Below are 21,099 nucleotides of genomic sequence, written 5' to 3' on the forward strand. Positions count from 1 at the left end.
TTTGTTTTTTATCTAATGCTTAACCCTCTGGATACAGAAGAAAGTCTATTTCCTGAACAACCTAATCCATACCAATATCATAATCTATACTTTTGCAGTACAGTATACTTTTGAAACTGACAAATGACATCAGATTCTCACTGAACTTTCAGAATTCAGAATCTTTCTAGCTGTCTCCTAATTTTTCACAGCAATATATTTATTTGCTTAGCTTTTTTACTGAAAAAGCTGCCCTCTTTCTAACCAGGATTTAGTTCAGCAAATCAATTATAAAATTGAAGTTTAATTGAAGTGTCATATGTGTAGTATAATAAGGATTCTTATTTAAGAAACAAATGGTGGCTATACATATGGAACCAATTCTCAGAAAGCTATTCCAAGAAAATTAGCCTAATACTTGGTTTCCAAAGTTTATCAGGGGTGAGGAACGTTTCTTCTTGCCAGGCTGGGAAAGAGAGGTGAAATCTGTTAGAGAAACTCTTGGACTTGTGAGTCCTATTATTGGGATAACAAACAGTTAAAGCTTTTAAAAGTCCAATCCAAAATGTATCAAAAAATTCCAGACAGAAATTCAATTTGTGGTCTTAATGATTACTTGGTATTGCACACTTCTAGTATCACAAGTAAATTCGAGGTCTCTGGAAAATTAACATCCATGCTGCACGTATATAAACAGTTAGGCCAAATCTAACCATGAGGCCTTCTTTGCAGTCAAGAATCTCACGTTTAGATTTTTACGAGTGCCAAGTGAGTACGGGGAGAGTGTAGGAACAAAATGCAAATGACTTTAAATACACCGACTTTTAAATACACTGGGTGTCTTCAGTGAAAATTGTGGCAGGGTCCAAGCACACCTTTCAGGGTTATTTTACTCCATGAGGATTCTGAACTTTCCATCACCTTTGAGCTATTTACAACTCTGCAAGTTTTAGATAACTGACAGCAATGCAAATGACTCTTGTTCATAGACATGCAAATAGCTTTTGTAAGATAGAGAGACAATTAATTATCCTCTCCACCATGTAATAAACTAGCTACACATCTATTTGTAAATTCATGTCTATATCCCTGATTGAATTCTTCTTTGAAACAGTATAACTTCTTACTAGTTCCCCATTAATCAGTGAGTTAAATAAAATTTTTGCACACATTTATTTTCTATATCTATGAAAGTCATACCCTTTTTATAAAATAACCTTTTAACACATGCATGGATTGAGGGAACTAATTTGCCTTAGTTAGATGTAGATAAGCAGTAATTAAAGTACTACTGAATTAGAAGAAGCATGAAATTTTTGTTTTGGTTTTGACTTACACCAATTTTTGAGTGGACAATTCCAGAGCTAAGATTTGAAAACTTATATGGCCAATAATCTTTCCTGGAAGGCTATAATTCTTGACTTTCTTAGATAAATAGTACAGAATAGATAAATTTACCCAGGATAAATTATCATTCCCAAAAGAGCACAAAGAGATCCAAATTTGCATCTCTTAACATCTTTGAATTATAAATGGCAAATACATAATACAAATACCAATAATAGTGCTTAATAATTCATTTTAAAAACTTTTGTTCTTAAATCAAATTGTTCCTAAAAAATCATTTGAATAATTCATCCCATGCAATATAATAAATATAGAAAATATGTTCGATTGAAAATGATATTAAACAAATAGAATTATGAGACTTATTGGGCTCAATTGTCTGTGGTTGCAAACAAGCAAAAGACATGGTGTGAAGTACAGACAATGCCATCTGGTGGAAGCTATTGTTGTATTGTTATTGTATTTATTAAGCATATAGTGTGTCCAAGACTGGTAAACGCTGGAACTATGAGAAACAAGATATTATATTTGCTCTCAGAGAGCTAAGAGTCTCAGATAACTCTGTAAGATAACTACACAAGTACAATAAATGTCTTATAAATTCTACCCTTTTCATGAAGACAGATCTTCACCTGAGAACTGCTCAAAGCATTCTGTGTATAAGGATTGTTTAAGGTAGATGCTTATTTTTACAATGTTTTTCCTATTATTAAATTTTTATTAAATATTTGGATGACCCCTTTTGATTTCTTCAACAAAATACCAAGATGCTCATCATATATAAAAATTAACCAAAATTGGAAAATACCAATAATATTTCAACTTTAACTTCTCCACTCTGAGATCTATTAAATCTCTATTACAAAGGAAAATACTTATTTATGATGTAGGAATAAAATCAGCTTTGTTGTATCAACAGGTTATTTTACTAATACTTTGGGAAACCAGCATTCAAAACTTTTATTATTCGTTTAAGTAATGTTTATGCTTATATGTGAAAATGTCTAATTCCAAACTTCTTGTATACAATTTATTTAAAAATTGTATCAATATATAACTAATTCAGTTAATTTTATAATTAATAAACTTAGAAACAATAAAACATATTGAAAGGGAGTAAATATTTTTTAAAAGTAATGTTCTACTAGATTCTGTTATCAATTTTTTTTCTTGTAAGATACATAGTGGAACAGCAGAAGTAATGCTAAAAAGAATACTGGGGGGGGTCTAACTCATGTAGAGGTATTTTACAACAGTATATGCTTCACTCCTCAAGATACTAGAGTAAAATCAAGAGTAAGATGAGGAGATTCCAAATTAATAGCCCCTAAGATCTCTTTGAACTCCAAGAGTTCTTTTAGAATCACTTTTTGATCACTATATAATATTAAACATAAGTTTTAGATGCTGCTACAAAAATGACAAAAATAACTAAAATAATGTAATTTTATTACAAAACAACATAGCAGAAAGCCCTAAAAATAATTTTTAAGCCATTATTCATTTGTTTAAACACTAGATGACCCAGTAACGGCTCTCTCTCTCTCTCTCCTCTTGCTTTGTCTTATCACTCCCCTCTGTACATAAACTGTACTGAAATCAAAGCCACAGAAGTACTTATTAACAATATTTTCAGAATTACATTGTCAAAAAGACATGTTTCCTTACTTTGGGGAAACTTACAGTTTACCAGTAGAACTTTACTGTTAGGTTAAACTAGTAACCTATGCGGAGTTTAGGCTTTTTACCTAGAGGTTTTTTTTACCTAGAGGATTTTTTATGAGAAATGTCTTATGAAACCTCATGTTTTTTGTTGTTTTTTTTTTTAATTTTTACAATGTTATGTTGGTTTTCACCATACAAAAACAAGATCAGCCGTAATTATAAATATACCCCCTCCATCTTGAGCCTCCCCCCCACCCCCCACCCTGCTCCCCTAGGACACTAGCCCGGGCTCCCTGCATTATATGGCAACTTCTCATCAACTATTCATTTTACAAACGACAGTGTATATATGTTGATGGTCCTTTTTCCATTCATCCTACTCACTCCCTCCTCCACTGTGCCCACAAGTCTATTCTCTACATCTGTGTCTCCATTCCTTCCCTACAAAATGTTCATCTATACTATTTTTTCTAGATTCCATATGTATGGTTAATATGAGATAATTGTTTCCCTTTCTGACTTACTTCACTCTGTATAATAGGCTCTCAGTTCAGTCAGTTCAGTCTATCAGTTGTGTCCAACTCTTTGTGACGCCATGGACTGCAGCACACCAGCTTTCCTGTCCATCACCAACTCGCAGAGCATGCTCAAACTCATGTCCAGCCAGTCAGTGATGTCATCCAACCAGCTCATCCTCTGTTGTCCCTTTCTCCTCCTGCCTTCAATCTTTCCCAGCATCAGGGTCTTTTCCAATAAGTCAATTCTTCGTGTCTGGTGGCCAAAGTATTGGAGTTTCAACTTCAGCATCAGTCCTTCCAATGAATATTCAGGATTAATTTCCTTCAGGATGGACTGTATTGATCTCCTTACAGTCCAAGAACTCTCAAGAGTCTTCTCCAGCACCACAGTTCAAAAACATCAATTCTTTGATGCTCAGTTTTCTGTGTAGTCCAAATCTCACATCCATACATGACTACTGGAAAAACCATAGCTTTGACTAGACTGACTTTTGTTGGCAAAGTAATGTCTCTTCTTTTTAATACACTGTCTAGGTTGGTCATAGGTTTTCTTCCAATCAGCAAGTGTCTTTTAGTTTCATGACTGCAGTCACCATCTGCAGTGATTTTGGAGCCCAAGAAAACAAAGTCTATCACTGTTTCCACTGTTTCTCATCTTTTTGCCATGAAGTGATGGGACCAAATGCCATGATCTTAGTTTTTTGAATATTGAATTTTAAGCCAACTTTTTCACTCTCCTACACTTTCATCAAGAGGCTCTTTAGTTCCTTTCCTCTTTGCTTTCTGCCATAAGGGTGGTGTCATCTGCATATCTGAGGTTATTGATATTTCCCCCAGCAATCTTGATTCCAGCTTGTGCTTTACCCAGCCTGGCATTTCTTATGATGTACTCTGCATATAAGTTAAATAAACAGGGTGACAATATACAGCCTTGACGTACTCCTTTTCCTATTTGGAACCAGTCTGTTGGTCCATGTCCAGTTCTAGCTGTTGCTTCTTGCCATGCTTACAGATTTGTCAGGAGAGAGGTCAGGTGGTCTAGTGTTCCCATCTCTTGAAGAATTTTCCACAGTTTGTTGTGATCCACACAGTCCAGGGCTTTGGCATAGTCAGTAAAGCAGATGTAGATGTTTTCTGGATCTCTTGCTTTTTCTATGATCCAGCAGGTGTTGGCAATTTGATCTCTGGTTCCTCTTCTTTTCTAAACAGGTTCTAGGTTCATAGAACTAGGGCTAAATCTACCAGATGACCCACTAATCCCACTACTTGGCATATACCCTGAGAATTTTTATATTCAAAGCCACTGGAATAATTTTCACAAAGATTCCATCCACATTTATAACATCCTGTTATATATGAACCCAATCCCACAAATGATTAGTGAACTGTAATTTTGCCTGAGATACATGCTGGGTCTAGCACAGATGCAGGTAGCTTATTACTCCTGCCATTCAGAAGCAGGGCATTCACCTAGAGTAGGTGTTTCTTCCCCAAGACAGCCTGAAAGTCATGCACTCCCAGCTCTCAATACAAGTTAAGTGACTGCAGCAGTAAAAGGACAGGTTAATGCCAGTCTTGTTGGGGGAGTTCCTTTTTCTTTACGGGATCCACCAACCTCAGCTTCCAGAGAACAATTTCACCACTATTATGAGATTTACTTATTTTCATTTTTGCCCTGGTTGCCTGTTGCAAATTAGGATGTGGCCAGGTCTTTTCTGATTTGAAATCACACCTTCTATCTACTCTGCTTAATGGTGTCATCTTCAGAGGGTGTGTGTGTGTGTGTGTGTGTGTGTGTATGAAGGCACATAATGGGAGAGGCTTAAAAGTGAACATGTTTCTTGTCTTTTGACTCTGAAATGATTCAGAGCAGCAGATGCAAAGGTGAAAGTAATTTGCTGTACTCTTCGCCTTCCACACCTCTGAGAAGAGAAACATGTGTTGCTAATAAGCAGGCATGATGTTCATATGAATATTATAGTAAAGATGAAATGAAGACTATTTCAGCTGAAATTGGTTATATTAATATAAACTGTTTTTATATAATCCTAGTACCCTAATATGACTTGAGTTTCCAGTTTCACTTTATTTTTAAGTTTAAAAGAAAAAAAATATGGCACAAAACTCCTTTATATTTAACCAAATAGAAGACATAGGTTAAAAACTAGATCATGACTAATATGTCAAAAACTAGACCACAACTAATGCAGAGCGTGGTAACTATAGTTTATAATATTATATTTTATATTTGCTGAGAGGGTGGATCTTGAGAGTCCTCATCACAAGAAAAACATTTTTGTGACTATGTATTGTGATAAATGTTGGCTAGAATTATTCTAATGGTCATTTTGCAATGTGTACAAATATCAAATCATTATGTTGTACATCTGAAATGAATATAATGAAATGAACATATCAAATGCATATAATCAATTATACATGTTGATTTATAACTCAATTAAAAATAAATAATTTGTTCTAAGACAGAAGTCCCAGTTCACTATTTTCCATAATAAGATGTGTGCGTGTGTATGTGTGTGTGGTACTTGGTATTTGAATTAATGGTAGAAAGATGTTTAACTCTATGATGATCTAATTTAGAAGTATTACTGAGGCCAGGATCAGAAAGAGGATAATTTGAATGTAAAGCCTGAACAGTAAATCTCAAAATGTGAAGAGTGCCAAGGAAAGGCTGAAGTATGAGCCCAATTTTAATAGTTATGATGCCAGAAACAGCGGTAGAGAATCTCAGTCTTATGAAATATAATACTAACCTCATATCATATTAACAAGAAGCCCAAATTCCTCTAATAAAGCACCTGAATCCATAAGAAGGGACAAAAACAGGACTGTTGATATTAAGTTTCTGTGTGACAGGCCAATTATTTTATTCTCATTTGAAGTTGTTTTTTTTTCCATTAGTGAAATGAAAGGAATATTCACAATGTCTTACTTTTTTCAGTAAAATACTTTGAATCAAACTGCTTTAGTCTAAAATATGCTAATATAATATGTATTTAAGACTCATACTAGACTATACCTCCTCAGGCAGATATCAAAAATCATTTTTGAAAGCTAAAATATAAAATGCAGTCATTGAATTTTTACATGGATTCTTTATTAAATTAAAAAAAACTATTCACATGACTTGCTAAAACTACATAATGATTAATTATCATGGAAGCATCAACAATGGAGAGTTCTTTCCCCTCCAACAGATTCAATATTTTAATTCATGTATCTAAAGTTAAGTGAAAGTCGCTCAGTCATGTCCTACTCTTTGTGACCCCATGGACCATAGAGTCCATGGAATTCTCCAGGCCAGAATACTGGATTAGGTAACCTTTCACTTCTCTAGGGGATCTTCCCAACCTAGGGATCGAACCCAGGTGTCCTGCATTGCAGGTGGATTCTTTACCAGCTTAGCCACAAGGGAAGCCCTCATGTATCTTACATTGTTTCAATATCATTCTCTTTTTAGAAGCAACTAAGATTGTTTGTCTTGAAAAAATTACATGGGAACTTTAGAAATTCTAGAAAAATCTGAGATCTTTATTTTCAGATATCAAGTTCACTAAGTAAAAGTCTTTAAATTACAAAACTATGTTCAAAACAAATTCAAATAATGACCCTAAATAAAAACAATGCAGTCAGTTCTATGGTATGTTTACAAACACAAGTTCTCTTTGAGTCTTCCTTGGTGATCCAGTGACTAAGACTCAAGGCTCCCAATGCAGGAGGCCCGGGTTCAATGCCTGGTCAGAAAACCAGATCCCATGTACTGCAACCAAGATCCAGTGCAGCCAAGTGAATAAATTTTGGGGCTTCCTTGGCAGCTTCTTGGTAAAAAAAAAATCTGTCTGCAATGAAGGAGACCCAGGTACGATTCCGGGGTCAGGAAGATCTCCCATAGAAGGGAATGGCTAACCACTCCAGTATTCTTGCCTGGAGAATCCCATGGACAGAGGAATCTTGTGGGCTACAGTCCACAAGGTGGAAAGAGTCAACTAACTAACACTGAGCAACTAAGACATTCTGTCAAAAAGAGGCCAGCAAGGTCTATGCTTCAGTAGAATCTCATGGTCAGAAACAAAGTGATAGAATTTCCTGTCATCCTCCTTTAATAAATAGGGACTCAGAGACAAAGAGAGGTGATACCATTTTATACATTTATACAAAATCTAGATGATAGATACAGGCCTGAAACCTTGATTCTATAATTCCAGTTCCAAGTTCTCCAAACCTTAGTTCTCTCTATCCTACTCTTAGTTCCATTCACCTCTCTATTATATGAGCAGGATTAAATTAATATAATGCCAAAAAATAAGTAGTTTAATTCTTTAAGCTAAAGGTCAAATAAAAAAAAATGATTTAAAACCTTTTCAATACAGTATAAGGATTACATGGTCACACCTAAAAATAAGGATTTGCAAACATAATTTCAACATTAAAAAGGAAAAAGAGTGTTCTAGATTGCATTCTATACATGTTTAAAAAGTTAGGAAAGAAAATGAAGAATTAGAAAATTCATTTCATTTCCTCCATAAATGGCATAGTTAATCTAACAGATCAACAAAGAAGTCTGTATTCTCTCAAATATCTGAGTGTTATTGGGAGCTGTCAAGGAGGATTGGGGTTTACTGGATAGGTGCTGTGACCCAGGTTGCTTACACATGAGCTTGAGGCCAGGGGCCTCTGGCATCCAGGGCATGTGAGTGTTTCTCATCTCCTCGTCACCCGGTGTAACTTCTGAGATCCCACAGTCAGGCTCCATCTGGAAAGGGTGGTCTCAGCAGCACCTCAGGCCCCATTCCCCATCCTCTGAGCCTCCCAGACACTCGGCACATCCCAGGCCCTCCTTTCCCAGCCCCTCCACTAGACCTGCCCTTACGCCCTCCCTGCCCAGCACATGAGGCCATAAAGCACACCCTGTGGGATCCAACTGTACCTTGTTTGCATTTAACACAATCAAAAATAATATCCTTTATGGGGACACTAGAGAAAAGCCTGAAGGTTAATACAGAGCCACACTGCTTTATCTGAAGCCCTTGAGTGAAGTGTATCCAGGTTCGGTTTTTCAGATTTTAGATGGAAAATGAATATATACAGTGTACCTTATGTTATATCCTCCGTGGAGTCTAAGTCATCAACTCATAATCAAACACATCAGTGCCCTTGAAATGCAACATATGAATGTTTACATTGAATACTAAAATAAAAACTAGAGCCTCGTGTCTGTCCAGGGCAGGACAAGTTTTGAAACCTAAATTGCTAAGAGAAAAATGGCTCAATTTCAGAACACTGGGATTCTGAAATTTCTGATATAGTGCTTTGAACTTTGCAAGAACTGAAATGTATCTAGCTGGAAAGTTTCTCACAATGTGGTTCAAAGATCTGTTTTTACTCTTATTCTGCTATATTTTTTAAAAATATTTTTACATCCATAGGCTTTTTAAAGGTTTTTTTTTTAAATAATTTCATTTATATAGAAGATATTATTTTCAAATGTGCAGATTTGAAATAAGGAGGATATTGTATTATAATAATCAAGAACAGATTTTCTTGATAAATTTGTCAAACAGGCCAAAAATGCTTTTATATTACATTCAATGAGATATAGACACACATGCAGTGCTCTCCAAATAGAAGAGTTAGACTGCCATATACAGAGAGGTATAATTTCTGCAAAACTGAAGATGAATAGGATACCTGGGTACTATGATATAAATATACAATGAAGAGATAGATTTGGTACAATGGTTAGAAGATGCAAGTTCACAAATTGTGACTCTTGCCCAGGAAGGCATTCCCAAGTGTCATGTTTCATCCACTGATTCTGTTATCTTGGCAAAGAGTGAGTTCTCAATCCACTGAAACATTGAAAGAAAAGGTTGATGACCATTTGACAGTAGTATTATACATAGGGATTGCACAGCATGAATTAAATATCATTGATTTGAATAGATGAACGCTAAAGACATTTTCAATCATTAGAATCTTTGACTTTATGTTTTAAAAAGTTTATCTTCTGAAATGATAAATGCAAAGAAAGTTATTATCCCTTGGCTTTTTATAAGGATGAAAAAGTATTCTTATGTGTAATGGATTTAGTGATTGTTGTAAAAAAACACTTTTATACAACGAATAATTGTTTAAAGATTGCATTTTGTGAGGAATTGCTTTATAACTTTAAATGGGTGTGTTTATTTAAATCAAATGTTCTATTCTGTTTTGGAGCAATAGTAGTGTGTGTCTTTAAGATAAGACAGCCATGCACAAACCCACAGCCAAGTCCAGCCTTTGCTAATTTCAGACTGACAGGGAGGTAGTTTAATTAGTGAGCTAGCTGCTAATAACTGTTTAAGTGAGCAGCCAAGGAAACGTCTGTTAGAAAAAGGACTTGCAAATGAAGGCAAGGCCATTCTCGATGCCTCTTTTCAACTGTGTCAAAAAGGAAGAGAACAAAGAGTCTGCACTTATTTGGAAAAGAGAAGACTACTAAAAAAAAAAGTAGAGACAGACACAAAAGTAATCATGTCTGCAAATATATATTGGGGTTTAGAGATACTGGTGCCTTCACAACAGACTTGTACATAAGTGAACTACTTCCACATATTAAGAAAACTCTGCCCTGACCATGGGTAAATCATCCCGAAAAGCTTTAGTAATTCTTTAATAGTAACCAAACAGCATGAAACTGTCTCCTCCACCTATAATCAAGGCTACAAGCTTTTACTCTTAAACTAAAATGTTTTATTAATATTTTTCCTAAGTTTGTTGATACAATAAATAGCACACTTTTTACATTTTCATGGCATTTGTTTACTGGAATATTTAAAGAGATAGATGAAAGGAAAATAAACACAGCATGTTCACTCTCTGAGTATCTTTTTCAACCAATACTTGCTGGACATCTATGTATTTCATATATCACTTCAGTCTGAGGCAAATTCCAAGGATAAATATTACTAATTAATTGACATAAGACTCCTCTAGGCCAAATGAACTTCAGTGGATAATGTTTACATCCTAAGTCTAATTATGGAATTATAATTCCAGTTGAAAATAATAGGGAAAATAAGCAATTTATAGAAAAAAAGTAATCTCAAAAATAACTAAAAGTTACTTCTATAAAAGAATGGCTTGCCAATAGAAACTGAATAAACGTATTCTACTAAAAATCATAAATATTCAGTATAAATTGCAGCTTTAACTTTGGGAGTTATAATATGAAGGTGAGGATTCTTTTACTGCTATTCATGTTATATGCTTGTTAAAACAAAAACAATAGTAACCTAATATTAATTTTATACCTAATATTTTAAAAGTTGGAAAATTTTTAAAATACTGCAATTAAATAGCAATTGCATCCATGTACACTGGGTCATTTCAGTCACGTCCAACTCTTTGCAAACCTATGGACTGTAGCCCATGAGGCTCCTCTATCCCTGGGATTCTCCAGGCAAGGATACAGGGGTGCATTGCCATGCCCTCCTCCAGGCAGATCTTCTCGACCCATGGATCAAACCTGCATCTCTTAGGTCTCCTGCATTGGCAGGCAGATTCTTTACCACTAGCGCCATTACTTTTATATTAAAACAAAGAAGACATAATAAATGCCATTTTAGGACCTTTTCTTACTTACAATGAGAAATACAATGCTAAAGACTTTTTTTCATAACAGTCATTCTAAATACACACACACACACTCTCAAGAAAAAAGCCAAGGAAACTCTTTAAAATCTATTATTACTCAGCTTTTTCACTTGAGTTTTAAACTTTGCATTTTTGGAATAGTGCCCAGTTTAAAAAAAAAATGCATGTTAGCAATTCAAAATCCACAGAGCAATGATAACAAAAGAAAACAATACTGATAATGTTGGCAATTAAATTGATAAGAAGATCACAGAGATAAGGGTAGTAAAGAATTAGAGTGCTTGGTTAGATGAAACTAGAGAAATAAATAATCAAATAATGTGTTTGTCTGAATGCCAAAAAAATCATAATTGTTATTTTCTCCTCTATAAATAATTGTATGAACTAGGAATTCTGTTCATTTTTTTCAATATAACAAAAACAAATGTGACTGTACTTTAAGCTAAATATTATTATTTATAAATGCTATTAATTGTTGCAAAGCATGTATTTTACTTATCATGAGGCTATATACAATCCCCATTAAGAACCAGCTTTTCTGAAATTTCATTATAACTCCTAAAGCCTTGAATTAATATTTTTATTTTCTTCCTCACTGAAATTTTCCCAGTGTTAACTAAAGGATACAAAGTATGAATTCATATGCAGATTCAATTGTGAATTAGAATTGAATACCAAAAGTTAAAATTTATTTTATGGTTTACTCTCAAGATTGGAGATGTAATTAGAGTTGTTGAGTAGATATATTAAGTTATTTATGTATAAACTCACTAGCTAGAATACTCTCCTTAATTTACCACTGAACGGTATTGTGCTAACAGACTAATGGAAGGATTTATGGAAAATCAACCAACTAGGAAAACTAGCTTCCTCATGATAGCCCCTACAGTATAACATACACAAAACAGAAAAGAACTGAAGTAATGAGGACAATGGAGGTTATTACAAAATTTAGGTTTAGGTACCCATGAACATAGAGTAATCTGAGAGATTTTTAGATTATTATTTTTAAAAAGTATTTATAAGTGACTTTTGCAAGAGACAAAAGGCTGCAGAAAGGAGAATTAACCATGATTGATTTTCGTTTTCATGCTTATCAATTTGTTCTGATATTTTCCCATTTTGCTTTTGGGATTGCTAACCCTGAAGTTTATAACTTAAAGGATCTTTAGAAATCTAAAGCATCCTTAATTTTACAAAAGAGAATACTTAAGCCTGAGAAATTAACTTACAAGCCTGAGGTTAAACAGTCTGGTTAGTGATGAAGAATCAATTCAAGTCTCCTCGCTTACATTCAAGAGGGTATATTTTCAATGAGATGAGCTTGATTGTGAAACCAAGCAGCCCAAATGTAAAGTGAGCAACTAGGCAAATAGAAATAAAGAAATAAGATGAGGTATATAAAATTTAAAAAATAAAATAGAAACTAGAAAGGTCCTGCCTCCAAGGCACTCATACCTCAGAGGAGACAACAGGTAATTTTAGAGCAGTATCAAAGGTACAAGGACAGATATTCAAGGGTAGGAGGGGTAAACAAAAGGGAAAAGGGTTTAAGTTTTTATTTTGCTAACATTAAACTGGGAATTATTTTAAGAGGGTTGGTGATTAAATGACATAACATGTAAAAGCATAATCACTTAATAAAACCACAGTATTTAGTTCCATCTTTACTCCTTTCTTAGTCTACACTATATGGATGTTCCATTTGTTGTTGCTGTTTAGTAGCTAAGTTGCATCCAACTCTTTTGCAACCCCATGGATTGTAGCCCACCAGGCTCCTTCTGTTCTCAGGCAAGAATACTGGTGAGGCTTTCCATTTCTTTCTCCAGGAAGTCTTCCCGACCCAGTGGTTGAACCAATGTCTCCTGCGTTGGTAAGCAGATTCTTCACCACTGAGCCATCAGGGAAGATATACATGCTCCATAAAACACTATTATCCTCTAGAGAGTATCATATGGATTTTAATATATTAGATCATCTTTTTTACATTTTATGGGCTTTTCTGTTAGGTGCAATTTTGTTTTAGGTAACTTCGCTATAAGTAGCATGTTTAAGTAAATGTTTTACTCCAGCTATTTTTGGAGCTTGAAATATTTACATTCATGACATTAACTGTATTTTTCTGTAGCCATCTTGTATTAAGTTATGTTTATCATTTTTATTTAACCTTTAAATTTGTATATGTTTGTTTTTATATGTAGCAAGGACATTTAAAATGTAATGCTGATTTTTTATATCTACCCTTAAAGTTTGCAATAATATTTAAACTTATTTTCCCAGTTCCTATTTTTAGAATTTAAATAAATATACATTTAACCACTCCACTTAAATGCTAAAGACATAGATTTCACTGCATTCTGGGCTCTTCCCTTTCCTGTTCCAAATTTACTTCTGGGCATCTTTGTCACTGATACATAATCGCTGATGTCAGTAATCACTTATTTCCTCCTAGACTGGCCAGACGTTGCAAATAAAACATGGCAACTAGTGAAATGTAAATAAACAAATTGTTTTTTAGTATAAGTATGTCCCAAATACGGCATGCTGTGCTGTGCTTAGCCGTGTCCAACTCTTTGCAACCACATGGACTGTAGCTCACCAGGCTCCTCTGTCATACCCTCCTCACAGGGGATCTCCCCAACCCAGGGATTGAACCCAGGTCTCCTGCATTGCAGATGGATTCTTTACCATCTGAGACACCAGGAAAGCCGAAGAATACTGGAGTGAGTAGCCAATCACTTCTCCAGGGGATCTTGGGTCATGCTTATCGGCCAAAATCTCTACCTACCACACTATTCTTGGGAACTACCATCTCCAAATATCATGGAAGAGAGAGAAATTGGAAGCTTACGCTCTGGTTACATCACAAGGCAGAGTTCTGCAGGAGAGAGACAACTGCGTAGTTCCTATTTGGAGCCAACTCTGGGTTTCTGAGTAGGTAGCTGATAGTAATGATATAATTCCCAACTGTATTTACAGTAAGTGTCATCTCTGTCAAGACTACTGGGCTTGCTCTATCTTAAGCATTAAAATATATTTGCTAATCACTGATTCATATAACCATTAAAATGCTTCTCATATTCTGGCACAAAGTTGAATACCAACCAAGTTACTGTGTTACGAGCTTTCAATGCCCCTGCATATTCACTGGAAGGACTGATGCTGAAGCTGAAACTCCAATACTTTGGACACCTGATGTGAAGACTCATTGGAAAAGACCCTGATGTTGGAAAAGATTGAAGGCAAGAGGAAAAGGGGACAATAGAGGATGAGATGGTTGGATGTCATCACCAACTCAATGGACATGCGTTTAAGTAAACTCCTGGAGTTCGCGATGGACAGGGAGGCCTGGCATGCTGCAGTCCATGGAGTGGCAAAGAGGCAGACATGATGGGGCAACTGAACTGTTAAATTTACACTAGTTTGAATAGAAAATTTAAAGTGATGCTATAAAGAACTGCTATTTAGAAGACATTTTAAACCAGAATCTCCTTTTTTCTTTAAAAAAAAAATACATTCTTAATGTTCTTTTGTAAATGATATCATGATTACCATATTATTTATATCACTAATAAATACCTGGCCAATTTATATTCTGATGAAAAAATACTTATATCAGTTATATGTGGGACATAGAAAACCTTCCCAAAACTTAGAGGCTTAGAGAAAGATTTGGTGTTTGCTTATTAATGATTCCATGAATTAATGAGCATTATGAGCTGGGCTCAGCTGTCTGGTTCTTCCAGTATGCCTGATCACTAATGTGGTTTTCAGTTTTCTTCCAGATCAGCTAGGTCTTAATATCCTGGGATGGCCCCACTTCCTCATGCGGCGATTGTTTCTGTCTGGGGGCTGTCAGGTCCAGAGCACGTTATCTGGCCTGGTTCCTCTCTGCTCTGGGTGGTTTCTTCTGCTCTATAGGTCTAGACTGAACTTCTTCAAAGGTTGTTTTCAGATCTGATTCAGTGCAAGGCAAGTGCACAGACACTTTTATAAGCTTTTACTTGCATCATATTTGCTGATGCCACATGACAAAAGAAGGCGAAGGCCAAGCCCAAAGCCAATAGAGGGGAAAATATGCAAAGTCGTAGAGATGGGGAGATCTGAGTCACCAAGAGATGTGACTGTAACAATCTAACATAATTTTATTAGCTCTGGCAAATAAATCGAGGATATATTTATTGAACAAACCTGACTAATAAATGTGAACATAGAAAGATGTAAGTTGTGCAAAGGATTTGTTTTTATATGTTAGAAGATTTAATTCCAAAAATGTGGTCAATTATCTATGAAAACTTTTGTTTTTACTTAATTGTGGTAAAATGATTAATGAATTTAATTTCAAAAGTATGCATTTTAATTATTTTTTAATATGTCTACTGTTTACAGACATACTATTTAAAATCTCTGGATGGTAGCTTTTAGAAATTGATACAGTGTCATCAATAAAAGGCTACAGTAAAAATCACATATTAAAAAAATGGAAGGTCTTCGTAAGCAACAAGGAAAAATTTGATTTTTGTAGAGAAATGCATGTGTATGCACCAAAATATAATTTTGTATCAGAGCACATATTGCTCACATAATTGAATATTTCTATAGAACACAAAAGGGCTTAATAAACTTTAATATTGAATTTGCAAATAACTCAATGAAAAAAATAAATCTACTTAATCTGAGGATTCCAGTTTTTTAGTTCAAAGCTGACACAATATGTATTTACTTATTAAATGATTATTAAATGCAAAATCCATATGAATAATTGTCTAAAATGTTTAGAGTCTATACATGAGTGTAAAAGCTAAGCAGTTTAAAAAATTGAGCATTGCTATTATTTTAGAGATTACTTGTTTTCCCTTAAAAATCCCATCCTTCTCCCGGCCTCATGGAGATAACTGCTATCTTGACTTTTATTATAGTCCTTTCCTTGGGGATTTTTTTAGGCTTTACCAACCATATTTAGGTATGCATATCTAAATATAATTTAGTTTTACCTGTTTTGTGAACTTCGTGTAATAGAATCAGACTATGTGCAAATGTTTCCTGTGTTATGTTTCTTGAACTTAACATACTGCTTGGAAGATCCATCCAGGATCCTGCTGGAGGCTACACTCCTGTTAATGTTAATATACCTGAATTGTTCAGGGTTTTTCGTTGTTTAATGCTTTAAACTCTAAGAAATACTTACATATCTGAAAGTGTTTTACTCTGTTTTTCTCCTAGAAATTTAATATTTTTGCCTTTCTTATTTAGATTTTTATTCCCTATAAAGTAGATTTGTGAATGTGGTACTGGAAAGAGATCTCATTTCTATTTTTCTCATGTGTGTGCTGTCAGTCATTCAGTTATGTAGGACTCTTTGTGACCCCGTGGACTACAGCTGACCAGGCTCTTCTGTCCACAGGATTTTCCAGGCAAGAATACTAGAGTAGGTTGTCATTTCCTTCTCCAGAGGATCTTCCCAACCCAGGAACTGAACCCACGTCTCTTGCATCTCTTGCATCTCCTGCATTGTAGTTGGATTCATCATCACTGCTTTTCACACATGGCTACCCAAACTGCAGAACCATTTATTCAAAACTCTCCCCTCCCCCACACACTATTTCATTATACCCCTGTCATGAAGTGTCCATACACTTACTTTTCTCCTAGGCTATCTTATCCCTTCCAAGTCATTCTTTAAATATAATTTTTCTCGGGGAACATTACCAAGAAGACCAATAAGGCATCATATTTATCCCTATTGCCTCTTATTCTCACTCAAATTTTGCTTTGAAAAATCGCTGAGGAAGCAAGCTAAGTTGTAGTAAAATGATACATAGTAATATTATTCTTTAAAGTTATAAGAAAAGCATCATTACTTCCCCCCATGACTTTCTCACACATGTGGTTAAACAAAGAATGGTAGAAGTTGGGGGGGGAGACTTTTATTTTCTAGCAAAGTATATGAAGATTTATACATGTGAAATATCTTTTTTGTGGGATAAAAATCACCATCTATTTTATCTTAGAATTCACAACCCTGGTTCATGATAATGATGTCAGAAATACTAAAAGCATGTCCCTTGTTCAGAGCCCCTGTCATTTATTAAAAGGATGAGGATTTCTGTGGTCTGGGAGAAATGATATGTTTGCTGGTGGGCCTACTGCCTGAGGGTGTTTCTAGACCATAATAACTGCCATCACAGGCTTCCATTTATTCAGGAGCCAAGTGTGCTCCTCTTTTAATGCTTCACATGGGGCAAAATTTCTCCAGGCATAGTCCACTTTCTGAAAATGAGAACCCTTACTTAAAATGCTTACCCTAAGTTCCATTATCAATCTTTAGCTAAAATATAGCGGAAAATCCCATCTTTAATACTTAACAAAATAACAATTTAAGTGTTAGCAATCTCATTCTAGGTCTTCAATTCAATGATCTGCTCATAGAGTAATCACTTCATATTTTTAACATCGCTTCAGAATAAAACCTAAAAATATAATATACTACAATTTTAAAATAAGACTTGATAGTTGACACAAATGCACACTATCAAGAAAATAATGGTGGCTCCTTTCACTTTAAGTCCTAACTATGATTCTAGCAATCATCAGTTGTTATGCTCTTGTTGTTCTATATTTGAGGTGAAAAGAAAAATTGTTACTGGAAAAGAAGATAAAATGAAGACTGACAACTGAAAGAAATTTGACCTAATTATTCAGGCTTAGTGTGTTTTACATCTATAACTAAGGCATTTCAGATATTTTGTCAATGCAGTAACTCGCAAAAAGAAGATTATGACAGTAATAAGCACCTATAGAATTTGATCACTTTCCAAAATGATGTGGTCCCTTAACATGATAAATTTAGTGCTTAATAGTGAAAAATACTAATTATCCACTTATGTGTCTTAGATATTCACTAATTCTGTAATTAAACATTTATGAAACATAAATCTCTAAAACTGATTAAGACAAATATTAAAAACAGAGGAAGGAACTAAACAAAGCCAGAAAGACATTCTAATCTTTGAATTTAGATTTTTGAGTTCTCAAAAATAAGGTCAACTTCACTAGGAAAAACTCATACCCATATAACCATCCACTATATCAAACAGATAGGTAGACAGCATTCTCTGAAATGTGAGGAAATACTCGTTGGACAGATGAAATATCTCACAGTGCCAAGGCAAATGGAATCTTTGTGAGTATACTATACCGTTTGTTTTATAGCAATCATCACTGATCATAGCATCATCAGCCCATGTGTCAAAGGTTACAGAAGTTGTAGTCTGGTCCAGGCAGAAGGACAGGGACATCTTATTCCATTGTTTATAAAGAAACAATTCCCATTTACGTTTATCCAAACCACAACAGTAAAAACATAAGGATGAGGAGTAGAGAGTTACTGAAGGTCTTTATGAATAGAGAAACATGAAGACAACAGGGAATGCATGAACCCTACAAACCAATCCCAAGGCATTGTTTTCTTTATTACCTTTAACTGTGGTGATCCAAAGATTGCCTCTTTCATTCAGCCAAGAACCTCTGTATACACATCAAGCCATGTTTGCAACTCCCAGCCAATCAATCGATAATCCAAAGCTCAACAGTCACACACAAGACAACACCTCAGACTTCCCAACAGAGATGCCACAGATCATGGAGACATGCTCTGGCATCCATCTGTTTGAGAGACTGTTAAAAATTTTTCTGCAGAATGCTGAAATAGAAGACAGTCTCACTCTCTGAAATTTAATAGCTTCACTCAGTCTGTGAAAGAAAGCTGGCTAAACCCATAAAAACATGTAAAAATGATTATAACTGGAATCATAATATGTTGACTGCTTTCTGGTGCATTTCAGAAAGGAAATCTTTAATATTTGTCATTTCATTTACTAAAGTAGAATAATTCTTTTTTGCAGACTTGTGACAGTGCCCTGGCTGCCTGGAATAAAGGCACACACACTCATAGAGCAAGAATTGTGTGATGCCTTACAGAACATGTTCAGTACCCTCAGTCTCCTGTAAATATGCATGGCTGATCGGATCTATACATTTCTCAGAATGCTATATGAAAGATTACATACAGACCAGAAGCACAGTGCCCTCTGGTGCACGTATAACATAAAATAAAATATTTATGTAACAGGAACTACACAGATACAGACACCAATACAAAACAAAATGTTGCTTCTTCATGCATGCTAAACCAATCACTGGGAATTGTAAACTTCTATCATGAAAAAACAAACCGAACCGATAACCTTCATAAAACATTCTTTATGGCATAGATCAATGCAATCTAACCCATTCAGGCAACCACTTGTATACCCCTCTACTTAATGGATTCACTGCACTTGTGGGAAGCAAGCAGTCTGACAGATTTAATATATGACTCCTTTTGTGTAACTTATTTAGATTCATGCTTAGAAGAGCAGTGAAAGTTAAAGGCCATATATCTCAATCTCTTCCTTTTTCTTGGCCCTTGCTCCCAAATCCTATTTATGTGCATTTCCTTTTTTATCCCATGGCCATTTCCTCCAGCTTCTGAATGTGCAATTACCTTGAAGGTAAAAAATGATGAGGTGACTTCTCAGTGATTCGTAGAAGATACCATTTCCATTTAAGCTAAAAAAAGGTAACAAAGCATGGTACAAGGTAGAAAGGAAATGCCATTCAAGAAATTCTGATTTAAAATTTTGAGTATTTAAAACGATAAACATAGCCTCACAGTGAACTGAAATTTACAGTAGGGTAGCAGTGTAGAATTTGGGAGTGGTACACAGGTGGTCACCATTATCCAGTTTTTCTGGAAGAAGTTGCATCTACAAGAAATACTTTGCAATAACCAGAAAATCTTACCGTGGTGAATGGCAATTAATAACCCTTCATATAAAATGCTTTCCCATCTGAAACTTGCCCTTACAGCCACTTACTTATCCACCACCTTCAAGGAAGGTGCCATTGCTTTCCCTTTGCTTCATACCTGTATATCTTGTATCTTGTGCTAAATCCCTGCCGGCTTCTGTCCACAAAATCTGTGTATTCCTGTGAACGATGGAAGGGTCCCTTATCAGAGAGGAGCCAGTCGAAGGGGCTTGTGGCATGCTGATCCGAAACAGCAGCAACCGCTAAAACCCAGCAATGAAGACTCAGTGCTATCCACTCCCATGGAGCCATCAGAGAGAACAATTCAGCACCAGCTCTGCTTCGCCATATCATGCTTCCACTGGGGACTTAGAGCCTTCATTCTCTTAGCTTTCCCTCAACACCTAGACAAAATACACAGGCAATTAGTTAGCCCCTGGAAGGTTCTTTTCTAGCAGTTAAGGTGCTGAGGTGGAAAATCCTTTTGTAAAAGTCTAATACCATTGTCTCAAATTAGATGATAGCAAAAGTCAACCGCAAGTAGTACACCAAAATGATTTCTTTTTTTTCCAGAGCTCTTTCATACTTAGGTTTCTTTATTTGTTGGAAAATAAGTCACCGAGTTCCAACAAACCTTGTCAGGGCAACATCATACAGTGGAACACTAAAGCCCACTCTGAGCAACGATCACACAAATTTTCACTTATAATTACTTTTTCAGCATAAATGTTTTACAACACTGAACAGTTTCAAAAGAAACACTGGATATGTTTATTTAATAAATTCTGTTATAAATTTTAACACTACATGTATTTTATCCTTTACTTCTTTTAGAGAAAGGCTTTAAATTAATTAAAATTATCCATAATATAGATAAACTAAGATGGAATGGAACTGTGGGTCTTAGAATACATAAATAATTGTGTGTGTGTGTTTATGCATATGCCACTTATCTATCTCTATATTTAGATAGATGGATGGGTGTGAGGGTGGGTAGGACTGGGAGTAAGCAAGTTTATTCAGATATTTTTCCATTATTCTGATAGGGAAAAACTTTCCTGATTATTTAAACAGAATCATAATT

The 21,099-nt window shown here is 35.1% G+C and overlaps 1 protein-coding gene across 3 annotated transcripts in view; it reads right to left on the bottom strand.

Moving 5' to 3' along the window:
- Nucleotides 1-21,099, bottom strand: part of BRINP3 (BMP/retinoic acid inducible neural specific 3) — a 461,826-nt gene that overhangs the window by 417,024 nt on the left and 23,703 nt on the right. For all 3 annotated transcript variants that reach the window (XM_020873239.2, XM_020873241.2, XM_020873240.2), the window contains exon 2: nt 20,134-20,419. In XM_020873239.2, the coding sequence (XP_020728898.2) occupies nt 20,134-20,369 (236 nt within the window). In that variant the 5' untranslated portion in view covers nt 20,370-20,419. The remainder of the gene's footprint in view (nt 1-20,133; nt 20,420-21,099) is intronic.

The sequence above is a fragment of the Odocoileus virginianus genome, chromosome 11, assembly GCF_023699985.2.
Source record: "Odocoileus virginianus isolate 20LAN1187 ecotype Illinois chromosome 11, Ovbor_1.2, whole genome shotgun sequence".
Lineage (NCBI taxonomy): Eukaryota > Metazoa > Chordata > Mammalia > Artiodactyla > Cervidae > Odocoileus > Odocoileus virginianus.